Source organism: Tubulanus polymorphus, chromosome 7, assembly GCF_964204645.1.
Source record: "Tubulanus polymorphus chromosome 7, tnTubPoly1.2, whole genome shotgun sequence".
Lineage (NCBI taxonomy): Eukaryota > Metazoa > Nemertea > Palaeonemertea > Tubulaniformes > Tubulanidae > Tubulanus > Tubulanus polymorphus.
This window is the reverse complement of record NC_134031.1, coordinates 2,499,461-2,522,265: the sequence shown is the minus strand read 5'-3', so window position 1 is coordinate 2,522,265 and position 22,805 is coordinate 2,499,461. Positions and strand designations below refer to the sequence as shown.

Genomic DNA, 22,805 nt, shown 5'->3' with positions numbered 1-22,805 from the left:
ATGCCGTGCTTTGAAACTCCCAGTTTTTTCATCAAATCGATCGTTCCCGGATTGTCGGGAATGACCGCGCCTCAACGGATCGCGACCAGGCGAGCAGAGTGCTTTCACTGTATTTTATGGCACATCAAGAACCAATGAATCGTTTATTAAAACTACAGCAGTTTGAACAGAATGAGAGAATTAGAATCATCACGAGTTTAGCGGGGTACGTATTCACCGATGTGAGTTCAATACAGACAGTTCAATGGAAATGCTGGAAACCATTGCCTCTCCCTGAAATGATAAAACGAGAATTTCACTAATGAATCGATGGCAAGCTTTGCTTCTTTTAGCGCCGTTCTAATAAGACAGGGTCGCTACAGATCAATCATTCCTAGGTATAATTAGTTTCCAAGTAGTTTTACAGGAGAAAATTTCAAATTTTGATGGAAGCGTCAGCATCACTTTCATATCCCAATTACTGTAGAATCGGTACTGTTTATCTGTCCTGAAGCATGAGGAATATGGAATAAAACCTGAGCGTGGAACTGAGCTCGTAAGTCACCTAGCCGCTGCTGTTTCACCTACCTCTTCCTCGTCCTCTAAAAGACAATCCACGTCCTCCCTGATAACTCTTCGCGACTCCGTTGCCTCCGGTAATGGCGCCGCGATGATTCTGAGGCTGTACGTTGTAATAACTGTCATTGTTGTAACTGTGGTAACCGAAATTAACAGCGCCCCCCGAGCCGTTTTCATTGTGACGCTGCAGCGGCGCTGTTTGTTGCTGATGATATTGATTGGTGACACGTGACGGAGCAGGCGCCCCGCTGCCGTACTCGTAACTATCCCAGAAATTTTTTGACGACGACGCGCCACCACCAGATGGCGGCATTTGTTTTTGATTACCGGGGTTGTAGTGGTAGCCGTTACTGCCACGACGCGGACTCACTGCGTTCATGCTGCCTCCTCGATGGTGTTGTAGATTGTTAGCGCCTCGCTGGGCGTTAACGCTACCGGTGGCGCCACCACCGATACGACCGACAGACGGTTCTTGCGTCTGCCACGGATTGTTCTGGTAAAACGCGGTCGATGACGACGAAGACGACGTAGAGGGCGCTGCCGAATCGCAGACGTACTCGTAATACTGGTCGTTGTAGTCGTAATACGCGTCGTTGTAACCGTAATTCGGACTGGACGCCGTAACCGCCGGCGTTTGATTGTAATACGTCGCTTTACCGTTAGAGCGCGGCACGCGTCCGTTACGCGGAGGTAACATCGGAGCGTTCTCCAACGCTGGACGCGAATTAATCTGATCGACGATCGCTTTCAGCTGCGGATTGTTGGCTAACCGCTCCGACACGGAGACGCAGTTATCGACACCGCCGGCGCCACCCGTCGGTATCGCGCCGACTCGTTTACGACGCGGTAGAATCGGCGCGCTGTTTATCGGGCGCGAGTTGATGGCGTCGACGATCGCCTTCAACTGCGGGTTATTCGCGAATCGATCGTTGCCTTTCAGACTCTCTGACGCGCTGTTGTTCGAACACTGCGACCCGGAGTCTTCAAGGTCGCTCGACGACATCTTCGCGCATTCTCGCGTGCGGTAAATTTCCGCTTCCAACATTTTGTCTTTCGTGTACGACAAAACAGCTACTGGTATACACTGACGTGGACGCATTACCGGAATACCACGGAGTGAGTCGAATTCATACAAATACACCTACGAAATATTGAACAAAATTATATATGTTAATAATAATAGTAACATTGAAATAATAATATTCTATTATCCCTCAAATTACATGGTTAAGCAAAGTTGAGATATTGAAAAAATGAACTCATTTCAACTGCTGGAACTGGGGCTTGTGATATAACTAACCAGTCAAAGAACTCACCCAGGAGTCAAAGACCTCACCCAGGAGCCAAAGACCTCGCCCAGGAGTCAGAGACCTCACTCAGGAACCAAAGACCTCGCCCAAGAGTCAGAGACCTCGCCCAGGAGTCAGAGACCTCGCCCAGAAGTCAGAGACCTCACCGAGGAGTCAGAGAACTCACCCAGGAATCAAAGTACTCACCCAGGAGTCAGAGTACTCACCCAGGAGTCAGAGTACTCACCCAGGAGTCAGAGTACTCACCCAGCCACATGAGATTGCTGAAGAGTATAACTGATATAAGCCTACCTGTGATTTTTCGAACTGCTGATGAATAGGTTCGATGGGAGTTGGTTCAATGACCGACTGGTGGGCGTCGAATCCTTGCGTCGGTTCGATTATTTCAGTAGCATATGACGCTTTCGGAACGCATTTCGTAACCTTCCCGAGAAAATACTGAAAAACAATTAATCAGCAGGTAAAAATTAATAAAGCATCTCTTGAATAAAATAGGAATAAAATCCAACATACTACACCGTTCCCACAGTTTTGTAATTCAAAGTATTTCATAGATGATTTTTAAACTTCCCCAACTAGTAACGGGGTATTCGCAAAACAGATAATACCATCATTCTACGGGCGATATCAACATTTTTGACTAGCGATATTCAAGAAATTTGCGTTCAGGTTTACAAACATATGACATCCATAAACTACACTGAACTACTTTCCCAAACATTTCCCGGATAATCAAGGAAAATCTATCGAATTCGCAAATATTTCCGTTTTTATCCGATTTCCCAGTGAGGAGGAACCACGACGATATTAACGCGCGAGTTTTGATAAATTACCTTGAATATAACGACGCGTACGTCATCTTCGCTCGGATTCTGGAAGTGATAATACTTCAAACAGACGTCGATGAATCTCGTCACGTAAGAGCCGCATTTACTGAACCCGAGCGTGTTGTATTTTACGTTGGAAATCATCAGTCCGTTCAGCAACATCTGTTTAATGATTTCGTCGTCCGACTCGGTGCAAAAACCGTATCTATTCGACAAATCACAATTTGAATTCGCCTGCGAAAATCCCAGCGTTTCGGCCTTCTTTTCTAGAATTAAAATGAGAAAACCTCATCCAGGGTCAATATCCACGATCAGTCGTTCCTAATGTCTATTTCAACTCGACTTGAGAGCACATCAGGTGCCTGCCTAGCTCAGTCTGTGTTGGTACTTACCTAATAAAAGTCGTATTAGGACCAGAAAGCACTGGAAGTTTGGTGTGTAGGCATGGTAACATATTGTTAAACTTTTCAATTTTCTCTTTTTATCCCCTTTCAATGAAGACTTTTTGGATATCCTTCAATAAGGTGAAGAATGGATTGAAAATCAATGTTTAAAGGTCCACTGCCAGTGCTTTCTGGTCCTAATAAGACTTCTATCAGGTATTTACCACCAAAACAGACTGAGCTAGGCAGGCACCTGATGTGCTCTTAAGTCAAGTTGAAATAGATATTAGGTATAGCAGACTACCTATATATATAAAGGCCACTGCAAACATTTTTGTTTCAGACAATGAACATCATCTGATTGGTTTCCATAGACAATTGGCTGTCCAATATCAATAGTAGACAAAAACCCACAATAAAAAGAAAAACTATCTGGTAGTTTAACGTTTCAACTCAATTCTATGAGCCATTTTCAAAAACTGTTTTGAAAATGGCTCATAGAATTGAGTTGAAACGTTAAACTACCAGATAGTTTTTCTTTTTATTTTGGGGTTTCGTCTAACATCATCTGAGTTTGCGTGGAAAATTCTGCCATTTTGCTTCCGACAGGCCGGGTAATTTAACATCACAACCGTTTCTGTATCTCAGTACAAACCTTCATATTCGCAGTCAAATTGAGCGTGTTGTACTATTTCAGCTTTAGTCAATATCCACGGACATTTATTCGCCTGTGAATCGAGTTGACTCGTGTTGATTATCTGCGATATCAAACCGTTCGAGATCGGAACTTCTTGAACCGAATCTGAAACGCAATACACAAACAATACAAGATTCATGGACACTGTTCTCCAAATGCTGGAATTTTAAACGGGCTGCATTCATTGTTAAGTGTGACATCGTGGCTGTGAAGTAGCAAGGCTTTCAATCCCCAAAAAATACAGAATTTTAAGCTTAATTTTGACTGGTATTGATTAATATCAGAATTTCAGAGTTAATGAGCAAAACCCACAGTTGATGATTAAACGGTTTATTCCGAGTGTTTTGACTAAACTTCATCATCGGAGAAACAAAAATAACATGATAAGATAACTTCTTCTTATCAGACAGAATTGAAACATTATTCTCCGAATGCCTCGGGTCTCGCGGTCAATTCGGTCGATGCAGTAACATGAATCCGTGGCAGTCAGAGCAGGATTCATGGTCTGTTATATGATGTTTGTGATTAACCATCATAAATCATAGTGAAAACTTAGAGGTTTTATGAGAATAGTTTCATTGTTATTATAAGATACTTACACATTGGTAGATCGGTCATTTTGTCTCTATGGTCAGCAGCAGGTATTAAAAAACAGTGCGAACAGCTGACGATATAATATAACCTCAACCTGTGCTGCAGTGAACAGAGGAGAAAAGAAAAAGATTAGAAATAAGATATCTGCCATTTAACATCTTACAGGGTAGATGATGTTAGAACCTATAACTGACTCGTTGCACAATTTTAATGGACTTAGAAAATTCTGAGAAATATCACAAATATCAGGATTCAAACACTTGACCTCCATACTAAGTGTAGCATTCTACAACTGGACCGGATTTTAGACCCACAACTTACTTACAGCTTACAGCTTTTAAAATATTAAATCTCTTTAACCCTCGCCCTTTTGCCCATCAGACCTAATTTGAAAATATTACAGTTGAAAAAGCTGCCCTTTTGTTTACGACTCGTTTACATAAGATTTAACATTTACCAACTTTGTCTCGTCTCAGTGGCTTGGTAAATAAGATGTTTGACTCACAACCGAGCGACGAGTTGTCGTGGGTTCGAATCCTACTAGTGAAATATACTCCTCATCCTAGATAATACTCGTGCAGGGGCTGCTTACATCAGAGGGCCAAACACAAAGCTAACATACACATTAGATGACATCCTAAGATACACAGGATAATGAGTAAGATCTTTTTTGATTTGAACACTCTGTGCCGATTGGCAAAAAGCGCCCCTGGGCCCTGGCAAGTGACTACTATCAGATATTTGCAATTTACTCATATCACCACTCTTTGCTACCGAATATCTCACTTGTGTATTATCAGTTGTAATAAGCTGATGCTGAAATATGCATAAATTGATATTAAGTCCCGTAAACTTACCGTCTAATGCCTGAAAATCGGCGAAATTTTTCGCAGTTTGTAGAAATACGGTTTGATTACAGCGGGTGCGTAACTCCTTAATCACGTAATGCTATTTACCGACGAAAACAGTTTTTAAGTAAAGTCAAACCCGCAAGCGTCGGGTACACGTCCTTTACGAATAACTATAGAGTCCAATATTCTAATGACCTCTAATCCTCAAAATTATCCTAGCATCAAATTTAAATTATTCTTTCTCGGTATCAATGCCGACCGGCTGCCACTATAACCAATTGGATTTCAGTCTAAGCAGTTTGTCCAGACAGGAATTCCATCACAAGCAAAACTCGCTCGCTTTATATCAGTTTGGCAAACGCGATGGTGACATATATGACAGCCTCTTGATATCTACGTTGTGTTATCCACCAATTATCAATCGCTGTGCGGAACACCTCCTGCACTGAGGCAAAGTAAATATCCTCAACGCGTACCAACATTACCTGCTGGTACATGTGCGCATCTTTTCACTGCTCAACGCATGGACAATTTCTTGTTCGGTTTGTAGGGACATTTATCATCGTATATTCATTTGGTATTGTAGACCCCTCTCATCTGGGGGTGTCATCTACTGGCTTCCTCTCGAGACTGATGCAATGTAAGATCGACATCAAAGGGAAAGAAGATTCTAACCACAGTCAGCAACACTCCCAGAATAACAAACAAACTCTTAACACGAAACATACACAATCAAGATGAAGTTTATTCTTTTTAATGACACCAAAAAATTAAGATACGTTTCAGATACAGTTGAACGAAAACAAACTATATACACACAGCAGTGTTAATACATATACCATACAATGCATTATTAATTATCAGTATTTAGTAGTTTCTTTTTCTATATTCAATTCCATCTTCAAAGCAATAAAAACACTTCTTCCGAGCAATATACGAAGACGCAATGAATAATTATCAACCGAAACGCGCAAATCATCAACTATTATTACCCGGTAAATAGAATCTGATCCGCGACAGCTGCCAGCTATTGTCTCCACTGTTCTGTTTAGTTAATTATTGCATTGTTTTTACATCTAACAAAACAACTATCCCTAGATTATGATTTCGATACTTAAAAAGAGAACCAACACGATTAAACAAGACGCCTATTTACAAAAGCCGGATTTTTTCCGCGCATGCGCGTTCGTATCTCCATCTATCCATCTAAGCGGCACCAGTTTTTTTTTCTTTTAGTTAACGACAAGGTATATTTTACTAATATTCAACCATTAAGCATTTCGCTGTACGGATAGATATAAGTTCTTAATGCATATATATATATATATTCACAAATGTTACGAAAAAGTCTGCTCTTTATTTCCTGCTTGGTACGTACACAAAAAAAAAAAAAATACTAGAAGAAAAATATTCCTCGCAATTCATGAAAGCCAGTCGAACACCTAACCCCCTGGTGGACAAATGCATTAAAACGTTTTTGTTGATCGTGTCAATCGATAAACATGTTCATAATAATAATAATAATCATAATAGAAATACAGTTGCAGAAATTGTGATATCATTTTTTAAAACGCGCGATTATCATCAGTTTACGAGTGAGCACAATAATCATTCATCATTATCATTAAAAAATATCGTTTTCATTTTCATCCGATTAATATTCAAGAGGCGACAAATTGAGAGAAAATTCGTCCGATTAAGACGAGTTAAACGTGTGTGATTAGGATCAATATACATGTACCATCAATATAGATGCCAAGTCAATAATATCATATATCATCATTCAATACAGGTAAGCAATATTTGCGGATCAATGATCAATTCATAGAATTGACTTACCACTCGGCCTTACCTCGACTTGTTTGTTCCCATATTTAAAGTATGCCTGTTTAGAAAACGACAAAACGTACATCATGGCAACACAAATAGAGGCAACGCAAGTATATATATATATATCATATCATATCATATCATATCATATTCAAATATATATCATCAATTATCGTATAGTGAACCTGGCAAGAATATGATCATCAACGTTATCATGCATATATGAAAAAACAATCCCTGTGGTTTTTATTTTTCATTTAATTTATGAACAACAAATACATCGTTATCGTTTACCGTTTGTGGTGGTGACATTTTACGAAAAAAATATTAGAAGCAAGCAACTGAGAAGCAAAGAGAAAGCTCGCCGGATTAAAAATTTCGTCGTCGACATTATTTCAATATTCGATAATCATTTTCAATTACCTTTTTTCGGTCGCCTATACGTTAAACAGTACAAAAACAGCGAGAACATTTTTCTCAATTTATCGTCATAGTTTTTGTCAAAGTGCGCGCAATATACCGATTTATAACAACAACTAACAAAAATACCATATCATATCATCATATTCAAGTTCGAATTCCGGTTACAAAAACAGTTTAAAAAAGACCCCAAGTTTGACTAGTTTTTTTTCCATTTCACATTTTGATCCGTTCATCAATAATTTGTCAGTTTGGCAGAAATGAAAAACGACAACAAATATCAAAATACTAAAATACACCGCCTGCCTAATGAGAAAATCTACATGGTAAAATATATACGTTGTTTATCCGAGGGATTGATGTCGAACGCCATCTTAAAAAACGCCTTCTTCAGATCAAGTCATCACCTCACGGATGAGCCAACGCTAGTAAGACCTGTTTTTCGAAAACGGCATAATCAAAACATATGGAAGAACAGAATCATACGCAGTCGAAACTTAGGAGAACAAACACCGTAAACCCCGACCGGTGCCAACGTTCTGCCGAAGTTACAAGATTTATACGGGACCATGGATCGATAGTAAATTTGCCAAATCTTCAAGTGGTTGTTGTTTAATGAAAAGAATATAGCGATAATGTGGATCGGGACTCAAACGCTAAACATCGCCACTTCATCGAGAGCTTTTGAAGCTCACCAATGATTGACACGGCCTGGGTTTATGGCTACACAAGTCAACGAGTACATTTGAAAAGTACAAGGCAGCATGATATCCTAGCTGCTGTAGGGAGGAGTAAGTAAACAATCGCATCATCATCATCAGTCAAAATGGGAGTTTTTGAAGAGAAGACAACGTCATTCATTTGATACAAACGAGAGCTGACAACCGCAGAGACGTCCTTCTCTGATACGCGAGATCAGAAATGAATTGATAATGTTTGGAAAAGGGATTGGATCTGAAGAGAGTGAGAGACCGAGGCTGTCAACCGGGTTGACAGCTCTGCTAGAGTCACACACACAAACGGACACAGATGCTAGAAGACAAATGAGGAATCTTCACCAGGTGAAACCGACAGGCTGTCCAGTAGCTGGGGAAGTTATAGGAATCCGACCATCCAAGCCACTACCGTAACCTAGCATTACAAGTCATAATCAAGAAGAGAAAAAACAAGTGGTGCGAATGGTAATAATAATAATGATGATAATAACAGAGCAAGAATAATATCGAGAGTTCAATGGGGGGTTCGGGAGGGTAAAATATATAATCATCTACACTTTGGAATGATATTAGAATCATCATGTATTTCAAGTCATGGAGCGAAGGACATATTATTCAAACAGAGCTTTTTCCAAGCTGAGAATGCGTGGACGAATATTAAACAGTTGGGCAAAAATGAATGAAATTCTTGATAGCATGTAATATATATACAGGTCAACAAACATACATCTATTATATATAGTATGAAGCGAAATGGTCATTCGTCAAAAGTTAGCGTTTTAAATATATCGATATATCATTAATATTAGCATGTGAGAGCGAGCATAATGTGAATAATAAATTCAACAGGTCACAGGTAATCATATCGCAAATACAGGTTTCAAATAGTAAGAAGGACATCATCAGCGTCAGATCGATTCGATATTCAAGTTCGTATTCAAAAGAGACAATGGTCGTACATACATGTATATATAATATATATCAGGTATACAAAAAAAAAAAATCATGGACAATTCAAATCAATTCAAGACAGTGTAAAAATATACATATATACGAGTGAAACAAATGGATTAGAAGAGGCAGTGTCATTTGTTTTGCTTTCAGAGAATGCCTCAAATGTGAAGTTGGAAGCAGAGTTCAACTAACCTATGACGTATAGGCCAGATACTTGCCCTCTTCATAAACACAAGACGACTGTTGTAGGTAGCTAGCAGCACAGGTCGCCATAGCACTGGTATGTCTGTGTAGGTCGACCCCTATCTACATACGGATAAGTGATAACCGCATTAGGACCAGCGGCCGCCGGGGATCTCATAACGGAGAGTGATGAAAATAGCATTTTATTCAACATCAATTATCAATGCAAGGGATATCATTTAAATAGGGAATATACTATCAAATTCTACCAGATATCACAGCAATATACATATATAAATAAAACATGGAGAATCATTATCATAATCATAGACATGTATGGATGTTATTTGAATAAACCTGGTCGATATGAGGGACACGGGGCGTGACGGGAAAAAATATATATATATATATTCATGAACGAAAACTACGATGAAAATGAACGAATACTGACTGAATGCAGGCATGGATTCACCACCAGGATGAAAATGATGACAACTGCTGGAAGGCAAGGCATTTTTTCAATCAATCATCATTGGGCGAAAAATAATTCGAACGAGAGCAAAAACTTCGCACGATATGCACAGGATCAATTCATAAATCATCAACGAAGAGAGAGTGAGAAAGAAAGAGAGAGAGAGAGACAATCATTAGACGTAAAACAGGCAGCTTTAAAAAAACAGGCGATGACGAATGATTTTATTTTTTTCATTTCCCCGAAAAAGTACAAAAAATACCTTTAAATTTTTAAATATCTTTGCGTCGAAAAAAAAAAACAAAAAAAAAACAGGAGAAAAACCCGCTATGAGACGCAGTTTTTTGTTTTCTTTTGGTCAACGAATATTGTCTACGAACGTACCAAGCAACCAATGATCATATTTTCATACGAACATATTTGATCTATTTCGAAACGAAAAATGGAAAATTGCGACTAACAACAAATGATACAGATCTGATATTCAAATATAGCAGTTACTTATAATAAAACCTTCTTTTTCCTTCGCCGAACAGCGACAATCTCCGCCGTAGTATTTCGATGATACACATTTTCAATGAGGTACCGGCGGTGCTCACCAGATGACGTGACATTTTCATTTTCATTTTCGATGAATTGAGAACGATTAATCAGTTCCCATTACCAGTATAGATTTCACAGATAATTGATATCAATCTAAACGAAATGTGAAGGAAATCGAAACGCGGGTATCCGAGTAACCACTAGCGACACCTGGTGAATCGGTATCTCATCGAAGCGCACTGAAATTGTCGTTGTTCAAGCCGCGCCCGGTGAACGAAATTTCACGGTTACTTTTTTTGCTAATATTCCCGTCGATAGTTCAAATAGTTCGATCGATTTTAACTGTGAATGAATGAATGGTTCTAGATGGCGGTCACCTCGACACGAGATAACACACGCATTGTATATATATATTTATATTCATATATATATATATATATAATAGAGAGAGAGATAGAGTACACACTACTACATATCGGCAACATGAATACAAGTGTCTTCATCAAATGCACAACCTGCGAAAAACAATAGAAAAGAAACATGTGTTTGGAGCGCGTCAGAGACTGAGGTGGTGTCGACCGTCATCAAGTGATGAGTGACGATACGCGAGCCTGAAAATCAAAACGCCCGTTTATATTAGACATTCATATCCCGAATACTCACCTTCCGCGGCGACCCTCTAGCCCTTAACCGCCCTGTCTAATAAACATCGTTTAAGATCACGTTACACGTATATATATATATATATACGTATTATAAATAAATACCTGTTTAACTCACGATCCCTGTTGCCATCCTTGGTTGTACTGTCCGTACTGTCCCGGCTGATTACCACCCCATTGATTCTGTCCGTAGAATTGGCCCTGGTTGCCCTGTCCGAACTGCCCTTGAGGATTCATCGGCGCTTGTCCGGTTTGTCGACTCGCAGCCTGGCGTAGGATCTCTTCCGCGTATTCGGGCATGTTATGCGATCTGTAATATTCGGCCCACTGTTGACTGTAATCTAGTTGTCCGGTCACTGCATTTACAGCTGTAAAAAGAACAGCATTCACATTCAAAGACGTTGACAGTTCGTTCGTTAGGGTGGCAACTTATACTTGACCTGCTTAGAATCCAAACAATTAGCACAGCAAGACATAGATGGAAACAGTTTGATGTTACATGCAATCTAGCAATCTCGACAAATTTCACTGACTTCTAACTTTTTTTTTTTTTACAAAACTCCTCGAATAATCCCTGACTTTTTTTAAAGAAAAGAAAATTCCTTGATTTCCAGGGAGCTGGCCATCCTCAAACTTTGCTTCCGTTTAATGCCAAAACACGTAAATCAGTCAATCATTATTAAAATGCTATCAAAATGATGCTATGGCAAGTAAGGACGTTTCCAGAAATATCTAGCATTCATATGAAATAATTGATACATGCTAAGATCTGCCATGGGCCTGGTCTGACATCATTGGTGGGACCTTATTTGGCAAGTGTCAAACAGGCAGACCCACTAATCATAAGTTTGCAGGGTTGGCCCAGGTCAAAATTGTATAATTGGGGGTTTAGAAGTTATAACTTGTAGAGAGGTCTACTATCAAACTCCAAACATCAGGGGTTTATTACTCCCCTTATTGGCGTTAGCGAATCCTCCCTTTAACTTGTTGTAGCACACGTAGAATGACTGACGAGTCGCGATGATTGAACACTGACTCGTCTTACGTCACTAATGCGCGAGGCCTAAACGAGTGCAGAATCTGACTGACCTGGAGCTGCTGGTGATGGCGACTGTCCCGGTTGAGAAGGCGCTTGTCCTGCCTGTCCTGGTTGCGGTTGTTGTCCGTAGTACTGATAGAAAGCGTTCCATCGTGCCGTGTTGTCGTCCTGGGCCTGTTTACTCGGGTCGCCGTTACTGCCCTGTTGCTGCCATTGTTGATAGACGTTATTCCAGCCCTGGGGCGTGTACTGCTGAGGGGTTCCGCCTGAATTCTGCGGTTGTCTGCAAAAAAAAATTCATGTTATCAATTTATGGCAGAACTAAATACTAAACCTAAATACGTCTCTGTTATGAAATAGTTTAAGCCCCGTCAAATGAAGATAACTTACCCGCCATAATTGTTGAATCCACCTCCTGATTGGCCTCCGTTATGAGGACCTCCCTGGCAATGGGTCATATGCGGACCCAGTCCTGGATGTGGCTACGGAAAGCAAACAACAATTTCATATGGTTAATAAAATATGTAAAACTATGAATGAATTGTGTGGCAAGTTTAAGACCGGTCTTAAGACTGAAGTCATAACTGTGCAGCTGAGCTAAGAAATCCTCATCCAGTGATCGACTCGGCTTTTCCACGATTCACCTAGTCTAAAATTTTAACTGAATTTTCCACGTGCATGTTTTAAAAGTTTTGTAGCGAGGTGCACTAATTAACCCGTCAACGGCGACTGACAAGGCCTAAAATTAATCTCGCGTTTCTATCCGCGCAAATTAGCAGCTTGTGAACTTCAACATCTCACGAGGAGACAATGAAACCAAGCAGAAACGATTACGCAGGAACAACATCCACATCGAAAAAACTTTGAGACATTTTTCTTGAATTCCTTTTTAAAAACATTTTCAGACATCGTGCAGCCCTCTGATATAATTCACATGTCCCATTCTAACCCCTGATTTATAACTCACCAGGCCGGCTTTTTCGCAGATAATTTCCACGGCGTGTTGAATTTGTTTCGGGGTTCCTCTTACGTTGAACACTTTTACGCTAGCGTCAGGCGGCGGTATTTTCTGTAGTTCGACGTGCGCATGCGAGGAGTTGTTGATAAAACGAATATTTTCACCGCCTAACGAAATAAACAGAAACAGCAATTAAATAAGTATGCAATCTGATCGGTACAGCATGTATTCATGGTTAATCTGCGCACTGGGTTTCGTGCCATGGCAGGATCCATACCAGCATGTACAAATACCAGTCAAGGGAGGATAAATGTGTGAGTCATTCGTTTAAACTTTTGAATCAATAATTGATCAAACAAATAAAGGAAATGGAATAATGCCTCCTTATTAATTGAAAGTACTTATGTGCGTCTAGCGGCAGAAATAAGCATTTTCAAGGCACATTAGACAATAAATTTGTCTCTATTAAGTAGTTTGACCTGAAGGCCTGAAAATGTCTCTTACCTTTTCCGATGACCAAACCGCATTTATCGAACGGAACCGAGAACGTCGTCTCCGTCAAACCTTCTCCGGATTCATCTCCCGAACCGCCGTATCCATTCGGACCGCCTCGCGACTGGCCTCCGTCCGAGAATCGACTGCCTCGTTCACCGCGTCCACCGCGATTACCCATCATATCGCCGTCACGATTACCGTACATCTCCGCTTGACGCTGTTTCTACAAGACAAATTTAACCGAGTTATCATAGTAACGTTTCATACAGACCAGTCATTTCCGGTGTAGAGTTTTAAAGGAGAAAATTTTAAATTTTTGAGTAAGCATTTGCATCACTTTCAAACGCACTAACCTGTTCGATGAGTTCATAGACAGCAGCGACAGCGCATTCTACAGCTTGACTAGAACCAGATATACAACACGTTCGTTCGTCATTCATGTGAGGGTCTTCACAGTAATAATCATCTAAATTACAAGAAACAATGCCATTAGTACAACATCTATCTCTACAGTTGTGACATCAGTTGACCAGTGATTAACTGACGATTCAAATATATATTACGATTCAATATAATAACCATCACTCGGAAAAGTGCTTGAAAAGGTTTCTTCGGTTATGATCTATTTTATGAAATTTCGACTATAACCTAGTACCGGGTAGTCATCTTCAGGAAAAGTTTATTCGAAGTTTATTTCTGAGATGACCATTAGGATGTAGAAGTCAATGTCAAATAATAAACCTTTTTCAATATTTTTGGGATTTGCTACACGACTGTATCAAAACTGCATCTATCTGATACTTTACTTGCTTTCAAACAGTTGGCCCCGAGTTTTAAGTTGAAATCATTAATTACCTTGCTTGAATTGAACCTTCGCTCCGGTCTCCTCTTGAATTTTCTTAATCATGTCACCTTTTTTACCGATAATGTGGCCGACGCAATTTTTTGGAACCGTGATCTGAAATTTTCGATTAAAATAATGTCTCAGGTGTACTCCCGCACAAATACGAAAAGAGCAATAATCAATCGGTAGCAACATTTGAAATATCGACAGATTTTTTATTTAAAAAACATATAACTTACATCTCGTTTATTGTTTCCCATACTGCCGTAACTACCAGCTTTATGCATATGCTGAAATGAACAGAATTTAAAATAAAAAGGTGCAATACTTTTTTTTAAACAAATCAACCGAAATTTCATTAACACACAAAATACCTCCTCTTTATCGGTGATAAGCTCCAACACGCGTTCTTTAGCTCTCTGTTAAAGCGAAAAACACGAACATACATTAGAAACATTTCACGCTATGGTCTTAACATCTGTACAGAGTTCTTATGGGTTTCCCAATTCCATTTTTTATTACTTTCATTCACCCAGATTATGAATCTTCTACACCCCTAAGTTACACATCGCCAACATAGAACAGGCAAACAAAGTGTTTTCATAAAGTTTGCTATATTATTTCGGGACATTCTCTGATTTTTTATCTACCGGTAAAAAGAAAATATAATTTCCGAATAGAAAACCGTAAGAACCCAGTTTATAACGCTATCAAGCATTGAGTGTAACGACGACGATTCAGCGGAAATTAAACGCATCGTTTAAACTCCGGAAGGATAATCATCAAATCGTTGATTTCATTTCGCACAATTTCTACACCGTAACATTCTATGGGTAGAAAACGAAGGCTCTAGATTGTGCGCGCGCCTATCAAAAATTTTTGAATGACTCCTCTAACTACTACAGGGTTCCTGGACAGATGATCAGTCATTCCTGGATATAAGGTCAAAGGAGTTTCCAAGGAGAAAATTTCAAATTTTGATGGAAGCGTCTGCATCATTTTCATATCCCAATTACTGTAGACTCCAATAACGGTACCGTTTATCAAGGCACACACACATTAATTCAGTGGTTTTGTTAGCAATTATTATCCTTTACACTACCTAAACTCTGTTACTAATTCAGTAATCACCTAATTGGGTTAAGAAATGATCCTAGTTCCAACTGTACCAATTAAGGCGTAGTTTACTGGACAACTACAAAACGTTTCTAATTGCCTATTTCTTAAAAAGCAAAGGAATTTTGAAGCGTTTCAGGCATTTTGCTCATATGAAGCGAGTAACAACCACCTTTGTAAGCATTTTCTATGGGAAGGAGTTTTCAAGGGATAATGGAGTCGTAGATTGTCTAAACATTTGTATATAGCGACTATGAAGCATTGTTGAGTGTAACGACAGTGGTTCAGTTGGAATCAAACGCGACGTTCAAACCCCGAACGATGAACCATCGAATCGTTGATTTTATTTCGCACAATTTCTACACCGTAACATTTCATGAGTAGAAAATGAAGGCTCTAGATTGTGCGCGCATCAAAACTGTTCCGACAGACGACTATTACCTCGCATTGAATCATATCTCCGGATATACGCAGAGGCTTCTCGCAATGAGTCTGCTGATTTGAATCTTGTATCATGACCATCTTAGCGCCGGTTTCCTCCTGAAACACACAATCACAAATACAAATACCACGTTATTTAACTAACTAAAATGCACATCAGGATTTATATCATCATCATAATCATATTATTCCAGAATTTGAGGACTTTTTGTATGGAGTAGTCGAAGAGAAAATATCAATATCGAAACATTTGACTCAAGATCCTATACTGATAGTATCCTGCCTTATCAAGTTTGGAATCCCAGTTTGCATTTGATTCTGATGGTGGTGAAATCGGAGATTTCTCGTATCCGGTCGGGATAGTTTCACTTCAATTATTACTATCCTTACAAACAATCTTGTATGGTCGGAATACGAGGATACTGGAAAAATTAAGCCCAGGTCGAGTCTGCCGGAAACTTACCTGAATTTGTTTGATGGTCTCTCCTCCTTTACCGATAACAAGTCCGACTTTGTTTCCGGGAACCTTCATCTCGAGGCAGTGGTCCTGCATACCTTGATTCCCACCGCCGCCGCCGCCGCCCATCATCGTGTTACACGCACCGTCAATTATTTCTTGTATCAACCGTTTGGCGCATCTGAAAATAAATTCACCACGCTGTTGATTCAAATCCATTTTTTTTATTTTTTTTTATTTTTTTTAACACCCTCAACGCGCTAAGCACCACGCAGGGCATTATAAGCGGGTTCGATGTTTCTTTTTCCCAATGAGGAGAGACCAGAGAAGAACCTTCAACCAAGAAACTCTGTAGCCACCAGGGTTTGAACCCATAAACCCTGGATTGACAAGACCAGTGACCGGCAGCTTAAACCACTCGGCCTCTCTCTTAAATCAATTTTCAGCGCTTTCGTATTGCCAAATACACTTATTCACAAAGGAATCAAAGGTCAAATCGATACATTAGAAATGAATACTCATTGAATTACTACTAACGCTGACTGATTTAATCATAGCAATTGTAGCTAAGCCTTAAAACCAATTTGTATTCAAGTAACAGTATGGCAGTTATAACTTAGCATCGGCTTTTAATATAGCATCATAAAAAAACTCATAACAAACAGCGTATCGTAAGTATGAGGTACAAATGATGCGAAAAGTTCAACCCTGCTATAGTGATTCAACTAAACTTACGCAATCGCTTGCGGGGTACCAGTAAGGGTCGACAGTCTGTTAGGTTCACCGCCACTATCGGCTGCGATCTGGATCTTACATCCGGATTTCGCTTGCAACGTACTGATCGTTTCACCACCTTTACCAATCACTGAAATAGGGAAATGGAACAATTTCAATGATAAGCACGATAGAACAAACACTGAACAGTGCTAATGTGGCTTTAATTCTACAAATTAGTAGCTTAAAATCCATCCAAAAAGACAAATCCGAGGAGCTGATTGTAGGGAATTTATTGAATGAAGGGTAACAACAGTCAATATATTAATGTTACTAAGCCTTAAAACCAATATGTATTCAGGGAACAGTATGGCAGTTATAACTTAGCATCGGCTTTTAATATAGCATCGTAAAAAAAACTCATAACAAACAACGTATCGTCAGTATGAGGTACAATTGATGCACCTATTTCTCTAAAGTGAATGAGTTTCAAAGGAGTTTCAGGTATTTAGTTTAAATTAAAGGGGATTCGAGCACCTTTAAGCGCATTTTCTGTTTTGAACGAGCACTTTAAGAATTAAGAGATACTGTATGATTGTCGATGATGAAGTGCGAATATCGTGAATGAGGCAATGCTTACCCAATCCTACCATGCGATCTGGAATCGCGTGTTCATCGGACATCATACCACCACCGCCTCCACCGACGGGAGCGGACATGCCGCCGAGTCCCGGTCGCTGTCCGAAAGACTGTTCGGGCATCGACGCGCTCGATACTCCGATCTTCTGATTGATCTGTTGCGCGACGGCTTGAGCCGCTTGAACGGCCTGTTCATTCGCTTGACTTCTACAATAACAATATACATTTCACGGTTCAATGAACGCCCCGCGCGCCGCATACAAATAATCCTTCCAAGAAATTTATTATATTCATAAGAAATTGGAGACGCTCTTCAATTTTGAGAAGATTTTCAAGGAATCAAGAAGTATTGAGCCTGATTGAGGACAGGTTTATCAGTTCATACAAAAGAACAAAGACCAAAATTCTACCACTCTGGGCCCAGTTTCACAAAAAGGATTAAGGCCTAAATTGATTTAAGATAAACTGAATTAATTGAGAAATTAAATCGATTTAAGAGTTAAACCTTTTTGTGAAACTGGGCCCTGAACTAGATAATTCTAAACCCATTAAGCCAGTAAGGTTTTAATTCTATCAGTCTCAAAAGATTGTATTCAGCACCATTAACTCAAAACTTAAAACATGCTCAAGTCCTGTTGACTCGATGTTCGATCATTGCACATTTTCGATTCAACAGACTACCAATAAGTCCGAATCGTTTAACTCTTAATATGACCTTATAATAGTGAGTCACACAGATACTAGAGGGTGGCTAGCGAACTAAAGTACATTAAGTCAAATTATGCTGAAATAAAACCCTCGAGCTTGGATAAATAAGTTTGTTACCATCAGTTTTCGTAAATATAGTTGTTAGTAATTTGCGAGGAATGAGCGAAAATATCATTTGAACGAAGACAATTTGTCTATGTAATTAAACTGTGAACACATTCCAGTTTTCACTGACAAGCGATTGTCATAAAACCCACAATCTCAGGAGAAACTGTAAGAGAGAGAGTTGGACGTTTCAACTCAAATGTCTTTGAAAATGGCTCATAGCATTTGAGTTGAAAAGTGAAAATGCACTCTATTTTTCTTTGATAGCGGGTTTCATCCATTAACTGTACAAACATATATTCACAGTTCATTTGTGACTCTTGTTTAAATATCTCACTGAGTAGACGACTAGTTCCAAAGTTGAGGGCGAGTTAAAAATACCGCCAGAGCATTTTCATTGGGTTGGAACTCACAGCGGAACTGGACCCTGGGACAAACCATCCACTTAAATCATAAACGCAGATTGCGTCGATTTTTCTTTCAAAACTTTCCGCACAATACGTTACAAATAGACATTCCTAGGACTCAGGATACAGACAACTTTTCATGGACAAATCAACAAATTTTCCGACTGAAATTTTCCGGCCAGTGAGTTGTGGTTAAGGGTTTCCAAAATCCATACGACAACGAAACAGTTTCTTACCTTTGATCAAAGTGGCCAATATTGAAGCTACAAGTACATAATCATGTAAGGTTTGTTTTAATATCATCGAATAACTCAACACCGTTCCACCCTTCATCCTACCCGAATACACCTAGATATAGTTCATAGCAGCCCACCTAGCTACTGAGTCAAAAACAGCTTACCAAATATCTTCAGATTTAAGGAAAAAATTTCATCTAAGACGTGGAACCTGTCCAATTAAAGACCCTTAGTTTACTGATCGATCGGATGAATTAAAGACGGTCGACTCGACAGGCTGCTATGAACCCAGAAAGCGTTAATAAAAAGAGATCTAATGAACGAAATACTAACCTCTGCTGTTGTTGCTGTTCTGCCATAGCTCGAAGCTGCGCGTTGATGGCTGAAATAGAAAAACAGCAAATATGAACAATATGGTATCGAACGAGATCGAACCTTCTATGCTGCCAATAGGGTGCAGTGTCCACGTTATCTAGTTATAATTCAGTTCCACATGCCACGTTTATTTGCGACTATATCAATGCCATCATTCAACTAATAGATGGCGTATGGCATCTCGTAGTCGCGCAACGTCCAAATAATCTCAAATAATCGTGGATGACTGATCAAAATTAAAACTACAAAAAAATATTCGATCAATCGAAACCCATACCCACAATCCTGAATCGGAACCTCGACAGTTATCAACACTTTATTTAAATATCATACACTGAGAACACAGATATTGTTATAACGTAGAGAGGACACTCGCAAAAAGAGACATTTTTACATGAAATGAAGAAGCCAAGCTTTTTACAGCTCTATATTATTAGGTTGTTATAATTTAGCCATTCATTCACTGCTAATGGTAAAAAGTTAGTAACTGGCACTACAAAATTATAGTTGATTAAAAATTTGTGTGGCGTAGACTCAGCCTTATTCCTTATTGGTGTCGAGACTACAATGATTACAGATTCTTCCCTGGGATAACAACGTCTTGACTTCTGATTATCATAATCGGAAGTCAAGAATTTATTATCCCAGAGAAGAATCTGTTTTTTCAAGGAAATCAGCAATATCATTGTTGAACGGCACCAGACCACGTAAGGATGAGTCCACTGTATGTACCTGTTGTCAGGGCAAAAATTACAGAAAACATTTCAGTCAAGTTCTTCTTCCTTAAATTCAAATCGTATGAATTGAAGTGCTTTTTGTGGAAAAAAAAAAACGAAAATATTTAATGATTGAAAGATACAGAGAGTGACGAGGTCAGAGATCTCAGGGCTATGAATTTAAGATGTTACTTCGACAAACAGTTATTTTCACCAAATCAAGTTATATTCTTTTTACTCGAGGACGACGAAAGTTATTCGAAAAAAGCAGATTTTTTTTAGAGTGGGAATAGTGATGAAACAAGCTTCAAAGTTTGTTTTAGGATATAAATATACGTCAACCACTCTCTAATAGTATATCTAATTAAATATGATATATATGTAATTTATGCATATGAGACGACTGTATAATGTTAGATGAGGATTAATAATTTATAGTGTTTTCGATGAGGTATGAATTTCACGTTTGCAAAATACGTTTTCTTTCTTAGCTCTCCCGAAAATATTGTCCGCTAATCTTTAAGTAAACTCATTATTAAACCATATTGTAACCCTTTCCGGTACCAGCTACATAGGTTCGTCCTTAAAAATGATTTGTGGGGTTAAAACGAAAATCCACTAGAACTTTCGTTTCTTTTTAAGACGGCTGCCTCTCATTTTTCTAACTGCCCCAGAATTTTTTTGTCTGGAACCAAATAATAGCTAACACTAGTCCCAAATCTGGTCTGGCTAAAAACATTGGCCCAATTTTGACTTAGGCCAAATTAATCGATCCCGGCCAATACTAGACAAGCGCAACATGAATCTTATTCTCTTAAGGTTGGTGCTGGTAATAAACGAATGTATTGGAATAGGAAAGGGTTAACAATTAGGATGTAAATGACATATATTATTAGATCTCTCATTCGTGTCATATTGCAGACTTAGTGACAATAAGTTAAGTTGATTGTGTGAACTGTCCTCCCTTAAAGCTCATGATTACGCAATATTTCAGGGATGAGCTGCTATTGATCTACTTACAAGCTTCACTAGCATGTCTCTTATGACCGTTATGGCCAGAAACTGTAACAAAAGTAAAAGTTGTTTTCGTTGACGTCCTCAGATTCAAACTTTTAAAAACAGGGAATGCTATCAGCTTATTTCTAACTTACTTTTCGTTTTAGTAGCAGTTTAATTGTTTAAATAGAGAATTCTTAGTATCGATGCAAATGAATAAATAGTTCGATCACGAATAGAAACACAATTCATTCTAAATATGTGTGTAATACGGTTGCAAGCCTAATCAAAACACAGCGGGTCAAACTCGTAATAGACAAAAACTGTTTCATCTATCGATCTCTCCAGCCGTCTACGGATCGCGGTGATACGTACCCATATCCTGTTCCATCGGGCGTTTAACTCCACCACCCCCGGCATCAGGGCTCTGAGACGGTTGATTCTGCTGTATTTTGGCAGCGATCTGAAATAGAAATGAATGTAGGGTAGAAAAAGATGCTTTCAACTTTGATCAAGTAATCTTTAGAGATTTGAAAAAAGAAACTCGAAATGAGTGTAAAGAGAATACATGGATGGTTTAATATCCTGACACAAAATCAAATAATTCAGTAAACTTGATAAAAACCCAGTAAAAATGACGAGCCCAATGATGCCATTAATGTAGACCGAACTATTCTGGCACCCATCCTAAAAGTTCTTTCCAACTGCTCAATGTTAGTCCCCCCGAGTTCGTCCAACAACATGGCCAGAAGTTTAGTAACCTCCGTCGGCGTCATCACTAACTGCAACAAAAGTTACTGACGCAAAAACAAGAAATTATTGTAAATGATGTCATTCTGATATTGCTGGACGAAGCAAGAATAGAATGGGAGGAGGTAGAATCAATCAAGCTTCCAGTTGGTTTCCCCAACAACGCACGAGGTCCGACCACAAACAAACAACGAAGAAAAATTGAAGAAACTTCTACCAAATAATTTACTAACTACGACAGATTTATTTGTTTAATTACGGATACCTGTTTAGCTCGAGCTACTGCATCAGCGAATGCTGCATTATCTATAGGAGCTGTCTGGTCTGGTCTTGCTGAAGCCATGTTTCTATCGGGTTAATTTTCTTCAAAAAACAACGTGGTGCAAGGAGAATGAAAATGCAAATGGCGTGTTTCGCGTTCAACTAACGCGTTCGCCGTCGGTAATTTCCGGCTTTGTTCGAGTTTGTTCGGGTTGCTTCGGCTTTGTCCGGCGGCACCAAGCGCCTGCCGAGGTCGAATCCCGCATTTTACGCACACGAAGCAACTGGGTTTTAGTTGTAATCTTTTTGCATGCTCTAACCTCAGTGTATATAAATATATAACTTTTGCTTTTCGAAAAAAAAATACTCAAAAAGATACTCCAAATTTGAAACTGAGTTCGAATCACAAAATGCATGAGAATGGTTCAGCAGTTTCGAATCCTGCACGACATAATTCTTATCAGGATTTTCAGATTTAATATTAGTTTTTAGCATAATTTCTACCGATGAATAATAGTTTCCTCGGTGGTTTCAGGCCTCTTAGAATC

The 22,805-nt window shown here is 39.2% G+C and overlaps 2 protein-coding genes across 6 annotated transcripts; both read right to left on the bottom strand.

Annotated features, from left to right (window-relative positions):
• Positions 1 to 5,293, bottom strand: LOC141908812 (uncharacterized). Of its 2 annotated transcripts, none has more exons than XM_074799025.1 (7): positions 5,227 to 5,293; positions 4,375 to 4,463; positions 3,734 to 3,880; positions 2,702 to 2,961; positions 2,160 to 2,306; positions 568 to 1,699; positions 1 to 273 (listed from the first exon to the last, which is right to left on the bottom strand). In XM_074799025.1, the coding sequence occupies exons 2-7, from the start codon at positions 4,391 to 4,393 to the stop codon at positions 242 to 244; spliced, it is 1,737 nt and encodes a 578-aa protein (XP_074655126.1). In that variant the 5' UTR covers positions 4,394 to 4,463; positions 5,227 to 5,293; the 3' UTR covers positions 1 to 241. The 2 variants fall into 2 exon arrangements, with proteins under 2 accessions (XP_074655126.1, XP_074655125.1); XM_074799024.1 differs by having other exon boundaries at positions 4,375 to 4,468; positions 5,227 to 5,286.
• Positions 5,294 to 5,963: 670 nt separating this feature from the next.
• On the bottom strand, positions 5,964 to 22,394 carry LOC141907981 (far upstream element-binding protein 1-like). Of its 4 annotated transcripts, XM_074797727.1 has the most exons (19): positions 22,262 to 22,394; positions 21,622 to 21,709; positions 21,271 to 21,312; positions 19,493 to 19,541; positions 19,160 to 19,186; positions 17,705 to 17,910; positions 17,086 to 17,215; positions 16,357 to 16,531; positions 15,894 to 15,992; positions 14,711 to 14,755; positions 14,576 to 14,626; positions 14,348 to 14,450; positions 13,846 to 13,958; positions 13,502 to 13,715; positions 13,007 to 13,164; positions 12,430 to 12,521; positions 12,090 to 12,322; positions 11,106 to 11,368; positions 5,964 to 10,853 (listed from the first exon to the last, which is right to left on the bottom strand). In XM_074797727.1, exons 1-18 carry the CDS (start codon positions 22,337 to 22,339, stop codon positions 11,115 to 11,117), a joined length of 2,157 nt encoding a protein of 718 aa, XP_074653828.1. In that variant the 5' UTR covers positions 22,340 to 22,394; the 3' UTR covers positions 5,964 to 10,853; positions 11,106 to 11,114. The 4 variants fall into 4 exon arrangements, with proteins under 4 accessions (XP_074653828.1, XP_074653827.1, XP_074653829.1 ...); XM_074797726.1 differs by having other exon boundaries at positions 5,964 to 11,368; XM_074797728.1 differs by having other exon boundaries at positions 5,964 to 11,356.
• Positions 22,395 to 22,805: the final 411 nt, after the last annotated feature.